This window comes from Onychostoma macrolepis, chromosome 09 (genome assembly GCF_012432095.1).
Source record: "Onychostoma macrolepis isolate SWU-2019 chromosome 09, ASM1243209v1, whole genome shotgun sequence".
In the NCBI taxonomy this organism is placed as follows: Eukaryota; Metazoa; Chordata; class Actinopteri; order Cypriniformes; family Cyprinidae; genus Onychostoma; species Onychostoma macrolepis.
The window spans coordinates 28,634,073-28,644,577 of NC_081163.1; the positions used below are offsets into that span (position 1 = coordinate 28,634,073).

A 10,505-nucleotide genomic window follows, 5' to 3' on the forward strand; every position below is an offset into this window, starting at 1 on the left:
TGACTAAATTTGATTAGAACAGGAAATAAACACACTGGAGTTTAGGTGTCCCAGATTACCCGAATTCACCCTAAATTGATTGCGGTGGTCAGAAGAGAAAGATGACAAATTTGCCCTCAGTGCCACTCAGCAGTGTTAACTAGTTTTATAACAAAACGTAGGCTATAGTGTTAAAAATGTAAGTTATTCATATTATTCAATTTTTATTTTTATTTTTTTTTGTATCCAATAAAATACCGGCTAGTAAGAGTCATTGGACCTGAAACTGGATCGTGGTCTTGTCCTAAGTCCCGACGTTTTTGGTTGCATTTGTGAATAATGACTCCTTGAACTTTTATTTTGACGGGACGGTTAGTGCATCACCTTTCACTGGACTGTGGAGGCGCTGTGGTGCGTCACAACAACGGAAGCAACTGCTTGTTCTACTTTCTCATAGCGCGGATCCACGGTGGAAGTATGTAAGATGTGTAGCTTGACATAAGTTGTGTAAGTATGTCAAAGTTGTCAATGAAAGAGCAAAGTGGCTGTCGAAAACTGTTAAGATTATTACCCCTGGACGACTTGTTCGCCCTTAAAGATACAGTAACGAATCGACTGATCGCTGTAGAGAGCACGCAAGGTAAGACAGCACTGTAAAGCTAACCTTTTTCCAGACTCTTCTGTAAACATTACGTTACCCGTGTCTGATGGCAACGACACTAGGCAATTGTTACTTTTTTTGTATTATGTCAGGTTATAATAAATATCTTTCTATGAGCTATGTATTGCCAGTCTGTCAGAGTCTTATTTCCTGATCAACAGAGGCCATCGAGGCCATCATAACTTACTCACAGGATGCTGAGGAGCTCCTCAAAAGAAAGAAGGTGCACCGGGATGTCATTTTTAAGTATCTTGCCAATGAAGGAGTTGCCATGCTCCCTAATAGTGATAAACAACAGCTGATCAGGAGAACCATTGAGTACTGGTCATCTGGTGAGGTAGGTATTGAGGGTGAATCTCTAAACACAATGTCAAAAACATGTTTGGGTGGTATTATGCACCGCAGTCAGACAAAAGGACAAATTAAGTCTATTTTAAGGAGTATTAAGGATTTATTTTCATATTATTTCCATGGAAGTTAAGCATATTTCTCCCCTATTTCACATTGTTAGTGTACAACAGTTTAATTTAAATTACTGTAATTAAAAAAAATGCTATATTATTTTGTGTAATATAGTTTAGAGTATTTATACATCACAGTAGCAATTAAAACAAGTTTAATTGTATTTATTTAATTTAACTAGTTTATTATAATGTGTTGACATTAAACATGTTAAATTAACATTAAATTATTTGTCAGTCTGCAGGGCCATTTAAATGAACCAGTGAAGGCAATAAGTTGAAAGTTATTAATAATGAAAAATCTAATTTCTGACTAAGAACTAAAATGTTATTAAACATTTAAATCATTATTTTTATGTATATGTTGTTGTGGTTATAAATTTTAGCCTTGAGGTTGATTAATTGATACATTAGGAGTCAACTTTCCTAGAGTTAAAAATTGCTCTATTGCATTAAATTTATTAATGTAAAAACTCAGCTAAAAAATTTCCAGGCTTTCTTATTTTTTATTATATATATATATATATATATATATATATATATATATATAATTTTTTTTTTTTTTTTAACAAATATGTTATTGAAGTCATTTTGCCAGTATAATGTATCACTCTTTGTGCATTTGAATATTTTTATGAATGAAGGTTAGGCTAAATAATGTCACAGCCTATATAGCGCCACTAAATCTGGGCTCCAGTAGAGGTTTATGGGAGTTAGTTAAATCATTGATATCTTTTCTCTCTTTTTTTAATCATAGAATTTCTATTTTAAATTGCATTTAAAAAAAAATCACACCCCACCCATCATATCCTACACTGCCTAACCCTCTAAACTATTGATTTCAATGGGGCAAAGATCTTATGCCATTTTTGCTTCTGTCCAGAAGCTGGGATTTACCGCATTATATTTGCATATAGGTTGAATCTGATAATATATTAAACATTGATTTAATGTACTGTATTTTACCCTGCCTGGATGCCTAGCTTATCTGTTTGTGCATTGCATGAGCTGTTAAATAGGCAGGACTTTGCAACGAATGGCTAATAAAATGAAACCACGAGATATATGATTTACAGAACTTGCAATTTGAAAAGATTGCTGTACAGGGTGTGTTCTAAATGCTTGGAAAGAGATACCGAGGTATTAAAAGTACAGTAGCCTTCAAAAGGTTAGGGTCGGTAAGCCTTTTTAATGTTTATAAAAGATTTCTTATGCTCAAAAAGGAAAAAAAGAAAAAAAAGAAAAGAGAATTCTGTATTAACAGTAATAATGTGAAATATTTTTTTACAGATGAAAATAACTGTTTTCTATTTTAATGTTTTAAAATGTAATTTATTCCTGATGGCAAAGCTGAATTTTCATCAGCCATTCTCCTGTTTCCAGTGTCACATGATCCTGAAGAAATCATTCTAATATGCTTATATCTAATATTCTATTTCTTTTTACCTTGCTGAATAAAAGTAACAATGTCTTCAAGAATTAAAAAAATAAATAAAAATCTTACTTACCCCAAAACATTTGAACGGTAGTAAATATCATGGCAATTGTGTAAAGTAACTTCACAAAAAAAAAGTGCTTAAATTTCATTCTTTAAAAACTGAACCCTGAAAAAACATGAAAATTGCACTGAGTATCACTTATAAAGTTAAAGGTTTATGAGTTGTATTTTGACCTGGTCAATATTTCTAACAGATCTCAAAGCGTGAGAAGAACACCGTGGTTTCAGAAGATGTTGGAGATGGTCTGTCAGACCTTCCAGCTTTGGGAAAACAGTTTTGCCAGTGGTTCTTCACTCTTCTGAACTCTCAAAACCCCACTCAAGGACAACCGGCTCAAGATTGGGGTCCTCAGCATTTCTGGCAGGATGTGAGACTTCGGCTTCTCTCATGTACTGGAGAGCGGCGTGTAGATGAGTTCAACGGGGCAGAGCTGGTCAGCCAGCGGCTTCATGCTTTTGCAGGACAAGAGCATCTGTTGTTCTGCCCGAACATGGAGGGTCAAGGGTTAAAGTGTATATCTTCAGCTCATGGACTGGTGTTAGTGGCCATAGCTGGGACCATCCACCGTGACAATGCCTGCCTTGGGATTTTTGAGAAAGTGTTTGGCCTCATTCGCTCACCAATTGACAATAATCGCTGGAAAGTAAAGTTTGTGAATGTGAAAGTGGAAGCACAAAGTGCCATCACAGACAAACAGTTACCAGTTATTACATACGACTCAAAAGAGTTGCTGAGCCTTTGCGACTGAGAGTCAGAGATCCACACAAGGTTTGTTTGGACATGTTTTGACTCGGCATTGAAGAGATGCACTGTCTTAAAACGGATGATGTACTGTTCTGTGTAAACAACTTTATTGTGGCATAGATATTCATCTGTAATAGGATCTTAGTTTGTGGGGTTTTTTTGACTTTCAAAAGAACAGTTTCCAGTCAGTTTGAACCCTAGCAAAATATTTCTTTAAAATGTATTGTATTGATTTATTATCACTGTTATTATTATTATTATTATTATTATTGTTTTAAATAGAAAATCTAAATTAATGTTTATTGATATGGATTGAATAACTTAAGTTGCATTTATAAAGTAGTTTTCTGAAAATTGGCTTAAAAGGTTTTTAATTCGTCCTTCAGGTTACTTCAAAACAAACAAAAAAAAATTAAAGATTTGTTTTAAGTATTTATACTATTTTTTATGAATATGTACATATATGATTTTTTTTTTCTTAACTTTTGTGATTTTGGGTTGGCTAGAATTCAAACCCTCTGGAAAATTAAAGTCATTTTTAGCTCCATAGTATTTTACCTTTTTTCTTTAAAATACCTAAAATCTGTTTATTCCTTCTGGTTATTTATAATTACTTTTATCAATACTTGGATCATTTCACAGTAAAATATCTGTTAACATCTCTGTGCCTCATAACATTATGTATTTATTTATTTTTATTCTTATTCTTATTTTATTTTGTTCAAACACAGTGACATGTTGATAACACCTTACAATAAGGTTCCAGTTGTTAACAAAAAGTAAATACATTAGTTAACATGAACTAACGATGAAAAAATAAGTCTAAAAGCATTTATTAATCTTAGGTAATGGTAATTTCATTTAGCCTACTAATACATTATTAAAATAAAATAAAAAATGTTTTTGTTAATATTATTTAATGAACCTGAGTTAACATGAACTGATCAGTTGTATTTTTATTAACTAATATCAACAAACATTAATAAAGACTGTAACAAATGTAATTCTCCTTGTTAGTACATTAGTGTTAACTAATGGAACTACTGTAAAGTGTTACCGACATTTAAGCTTTTTCATTAATTATTTATTTTTTTCATTGCCGTGGTGAAGTTACCTCCAAATTATTTCCACATAACACTTCTGTCCAGCAGCGGTGTTGCATTCCCTCATTCCCATAATTATGGTTCATGCTCATTAGCTCTGTAGCTTTATTGCGGAAGGAATGTTTTACAGTATTCACGCCTTACGGGAATAAAGTACCTTTTGTGGTTCTTGAGAGGCCAGAAGCAAGTTCTTTGACTCATCAGTCTCTAATTGGGCAGTAGATGAAGCAGCACTTCTCTCTGGAGGAATATACAGAGAGTGTGAGCCGGGCAGGGAGGGGTGTTTAGTACCACAGCAATGTGTGGTTTCAGTGGGGAATGTTATATGTGGGAAATTATTCTTGGCGTTTGCTTCAAAGGCTGACGCTTCGATAATATCTTTTCTTGAGCAGTTTTTTTAATGCCACAGAGTGCCATAGTTGTGGCAAAAGACGCCACCACAACCATTGATCTTTTTCCTGTTCACCTCCCCGAAAGAAAAATAACAAGCTCCTCGCCTTCTGTCTTTATAGCCGTGGCCTCTTTCTTTTTAATAAGTGGTTTGGCCGAGCTCGCAGTTATGACGTCCAGGTTCAAAAATACAGTTCACTGGCGTCTGTGGATCATTGCGCCTTCAGATTGTCTTTAATGGCGACGTGTGTTTCTCATAAAGCCCATGTTAACGTTTTGATGGTAAATCTCTCAGATATGTTTTGGAGGGGTGAACAATGAACTTTTTTAATTGGCTAGTCTATTTTTTGGTTGTTACTTTTGAATTATTGCTTTAAAGGTTAGAAAATAGCACATAAGTCTTTAATGTGTTCGCTTGTTTATGGCCGAATTCAAACTTGAATGGCTGTGCTATGATTAAAATACTTTTCATCTACATATGATTCTGTTTCATTGTGGAACTAAAAGAAATCTGAGTTTTGCTGCATAGAAACCAATTTAAACTTAAACTATTAGCTTTTTTATTTTTTTAATTGCTGTGACATTTCATATAATCTATATTCTATAGTATATCAGCTTGCTACACTTCTTTGACTTTGCTGGCTCATAATGCGTTATTTGTCTAATAAAAATCAATGAAATGTCCACATGGGGGCACAATTGACCCATTATTTGTGTCAAAATCAAAAGGCAAAGCAATTATTTTAGAAAATCAATTTGTTTTATGCAACCCCAATGTTTTATAGAGCTGTTCATGTACCAAAGTGTAATATTTATTTATTTTTATTTTTACTTTATTGCTGATTGCTTGGCTTTAAATCAATCTCTTCCTGAGTGCATTGCAAATACCTAAATTATTGCTTTTGGAAACTATGATAAAGTATATTAAAAGTGAACATTATTTATTGATGTGATGTGACAATGTCCTTAGTAAAACAAAAAGAAAGAGAGAAAAAAAAAAAAACTCCTTGAGCCAAGTAATCCATCTATTAAACCTTTGACAGCCCAGACAAATCAATTGCTTAATTAAATGAGTTATTGTCTGAAGTCTGAAAGACCCTCATCCATAAGAATTAAAGCTGCAAAGCAAACAGACAGTACGCTGTAGTGCATCGGTGTACTGTGCTGTGTTTATGCACGTGGGAAGGACAGAACCTAAAGACGTGGTCACCATTTCTCATCTGACCTCTGTTCACCCTGTAACATCTGAGCGCGCTCGTACATTAGTCTGTGGAATGTTGCCCTCTACAGCAGCAGTGATCAAAACATACTCCCTCGTGTGAAGTACAGGCTGATTGATGTAAATGTGAATGAGTTTATTTTGCTTTTGCCATCATTGACAATTTAAAAATCCTTTTTCAGTTTCAAAGATTTCTTTTCATTGTTTTCCCCACAAAAAAAAAAAAAAAAGAGTTCTTTCAAAATTACATTTTCTCAGTGTATAGGACGCTTTAAACAAATTGGGTAAAATATAGGACTTCAAACTTTCTCAGTAAGTGGTTCATTTGAGGAGGTAAAATTAAATGTCCTATATGATGTTTTAACAGTTGATATTATATTATATTATATTATATTATATTCAGTTTCCAAACTTTAATTTAACAACATTTAGATTTGTGGGATTACATTTTCTAGCAATAAGATTAATTTTTTCTTGGAAAACTCTCACTTGGAAAACAAGATTGAATGGTTAAGTTTATCAAATGTAGTGAACACTATAACTCATATAAATAGATGAGATGTAGTTTTCTGGTCCCACTTTATATTAGGTGGCCTTATCTTACATTTAAATTAATCATTTGGTACAATGCACTTATTGTGTACATACATGTTCTTACATTGTTATTCATAACTTTCTGTTATTTTAAATAAAATAAAATTTCTGTAATTACATTTATAATTACACTGTTGACCCATCCCTTACACCTAAACCGACCCTTAAACCTACCCATACCACTTAACCTGTCCCTAATCTTACCCGTATCCCACCTCAATAGCAGCAGAAGTGTTTTGAAATACAATATGAACACAATAAGTACATTGTACTTATTTTTTGATGTAAGTTCATAGTAGTTAAGGCCACCTAATATAAAGTGTGACCAGTTTTCTTGCCTTGCTGTACTGTAGAAAGGGTCCCATTAATATTTCTTAGATGTCATGGTTGTAAATGTTTAAATTGAACAATTTCTGTAATAGAAGGGAATTATGCAGTAGCAGGGCTGTGTAAAAAATTTTGAACCCAGCTAAACGTAATTTTGTGAGGGAAAAATATTGTATAATAATTAAAACTAACACTACAATAAGGTTCCATCTATTAAAATAATCTAACAATGAAAAATTATTATAAAGCATTTTATTAATTTCAGTTAATTGATTTCAACATTAAAATCCAAAGTTGTATCTGTTAATATTATTTAATGAACCTGTGCTAAAATTAACTAAAAATAAACAGTTGTACCTTTATAAATGTTAACAAAGATGAATAAATACTGTAATAAATGTATTGTTCATTGTTAGTTAATATTAGTTAATGCATTAATGAATGTTAACTAATGGACCTTACTGTAAAGTGTTACCATTAAAAGTTTTAATACAATTAACATAATATAAATTATATTTAATGATATTGTTGTATAGTTGATGGAAGGTGGTTATAAAAAATTATATTTTTAAAACTATTTTTATATATTAACTTTAAATAAATTAGTGCTGTCAAATGATTAATCACATCCAAAATAAAAGTTTTTGTTTGCATAATATAAGTATGTGTACTGTGTATATTATGTATATATAAATACACAAACTTACAGTAAATATTTTGAAAATATTTACATGCATATTTATATTCTTATATTTTATATTATATATAAATATATTTAACAAATATACATAACATATATATATTTTTGATTATTATTTTCATTATAATAATGAATATGAAGGGGAAAAGATACAAAAATAAATAAAAACATTACAGCAATTTATGCATTATGATAATGAGAATTGGATGCATAACATTTTTAATGAATGTGTTCATGCACGTGTGTGTATTTATATATAAGAAATATACACAGTATATACACACATATTATCTAAACAAAAACTTTTATTTTGGATGTGATTAATCGTGATTAACCATTTGACAGCACTAAATAATCTATATATATTATCTATTTATGTATTTTATGTTATTTAAAATATTGTACCATAATAGTTTCCTAACATATAATTTCCTAACAAATACAAGAAAAAAAAACAAAAAACCGGGGACATTGGATTTGTGCCTCAATTTTTCTTTAAAACACTAAACACTGTGTAGTCTATTCATGGACCGAGCTGTAGATAAACACTTCATTTCATTGTGAAGCTTTTCCAGAGAGCTCTCTACAGACAAGGCAGCTCTGCAGCATTCATTTTATGCTGTAAGCACATTGTGCATTTCACATAAACAATGAATGAGTGAAATGCAGTGCACAGAACTGTTCAAGTAAAAATGTTGACACACAAGTTTAACAGGAATAAAAAGAATCCATGACCTTTACATTCCACTTAAACGTTTACAGCACAGCAAATCAGTCCTCTCACAGCTGAAGGTGCTCTGTCAGACCGTCCTTTTGGAAGAGAATTTGTGGACAAACTCCTCGCGGCTCTGGAATATGCAGACGGGGAGCAAGCAGCGGGTGTTAAAGAGGCTTGAGAGCGTGGCTGCTGATGGGGAAATGATCATGTTATCTGGGAGTGCCAGCAGACTGTCAGGTTGGCTTTGGCTGGCTGTCTGTGCTGCTGTCCTCTGGCTCTTCCAGGACATCTGCTGCGCGGTGCGGCCATGCTGCATCTCAATACTGATCTCCGGCCTGCTGGTAGCCTGTTTATATTAATTGCCCTTGCCTCCTTGCTGTTTGCCACTGATTACTCTCATTAATTTCAATTCCCCATGACCCCCCACTCTCTCTTTCTCTCTCTCTGTCTCTCCATGACATCAGCACACAGACATTTGGATGCAGTTAGTGGCTGTTAATGGAGACAGCGTTCATGTGTCTAAAATCCCTGTTTTCATAATACAAAGGCAAATGATTTAGTGGTAACACTTTACAATGTTTTATTTGTTAACATCAAGATTCTTCCACAGCATTTGTTAATCTCAGTTAAAGCAACTGAGAGATGGCGTTTCAGTGAGAAAACACTTGGATGCAATGGATGCTACTGTATTGATGATAATGAATGAAAGTGTCATTATTACAGTAAAACTATTTGAATATTCAGCTAAGTTGAATGTACAAATTACAATATTAATATACAATTGTGCATATACAGTACTGTTCAATTTACAGCACCTTCATAAATAATAAAAAAGACATACAAAAAGCAAAAACACTGGACATTTTTATTCATCATTTTAAGTAGTTTTTTAAAAATGTTTTATTATCATTATTATTATCATTATTATTGCTCTGACCAAATGACTTGAACACACCTAATTTTGTAATTACTACTTTTAAACCGGTAAATACAAACTTCTCAGGAGGATTTCAATGCCCTATTATTGTAAAGTGTTACCAATTTAGTATTGATTTTCATAATATTTTGACACCCATTCACTTCCAGGGTTAAAGAAATCTTTTAAATCTGTGATATTTCATATTCATCCGGTGTTAATTGTGGTGATTTCAGTGGCTTAATCCAGTACATGTGGTCGTGGAGGTCAGCTTATATAACTCTCTCTGAGGTGGTCATCATTAAGTCAGAACTCATAAAACATTGTTTAAGTCCATGTTTTATTTCTCGCTCGTTGTTTTTCTTGCAAGCTTTACGCGGCCCAGCTGTGCCGGTCTCCTGCTCCGTGTTTGTCACCTCAGTCCATGGCCATTCTGGGAAAGTGAGTGTGAAGGAATGATTCATTTTACAGCAGTACTGTTACCGGCCTCGTGAGGGTGACACTTCAGGGGTCAGTGCTTTTTTGGCTCTCGGCAGAGAAAAACACTCCCACCCGCTGAAGCTCCACTTCCGATCAAAGTCCTAATCCAATTAGAGAACAGTATTTTTACGGAGGAATGAAAATGGCAAAAGTTAATTTGCCAACTGAGGTCCGTTTTACTGCAGTGCCACTTTTTTCTCAGAGAAGGAAGTTTTGCTATGATATCCTGTAGTAGTTTATTTACCCATGGAGGTCTGTAATTCCCGGAGAAAGTATCCAATGGCATTCCCATTCATCTCCATGGCAGTTTCTCAGGTGGCACATCCTGCCAGAATTATGCAACCTGAGTTTCAAGCACGACATCCACCTGAGCCATAAATGCCATGTGACTAATCACTATGGAGTCACAGGAAATGACATCATGACAACACTGATTGGCTGCACCATGACAACACAGCCCCAAAACTGCAGCAGACAGGGGAAAATATATGCAATACCGTTCTAAACTTTGAGGTCAGTAAGATTTATTTATTTATTTGTTTGTTCATTTGTTTATTGAAAATAGAATAAAGAAGAGTCTTATGCTCACCAATGCTGCAATTATTTGGTCAAAAATACTAAAAAAAACAAACAAACAAAACAGCTATATTGTGAAATATTATTACAATTTAAAATAACTCTTCTCTATTTTAATATATTTTTAAATGTAATTTA

At 33.3% G+C, this 10,505-nt stretch overlaps 1 protein-coding gene across 1 annotated transcript; it reads left to right on the forward strand.

The window, feature by feature from the left end:
* Positions 1–5,695, forward strand: c09h3orf38 (chromosome 09 C3orf38 homolog). Its single transcript, XM_058785973.1, has 3 exons — positions 1–619; positions 802–977; positions 2,794–5,695. The coding sequence occupies exons 1-3, from the start codon at positions 493–495 to the stop codon at positions 3,346–3,348; spliced, it is 858 nt and encodes a 285-aa protein (XP_058641956.1). The 5' UTR covers positions 1–492; the 3' UTR covers positions 3,349–5,695.
* Positions 5,696–10,505: the final 4,810 nt, after the last annotated feature.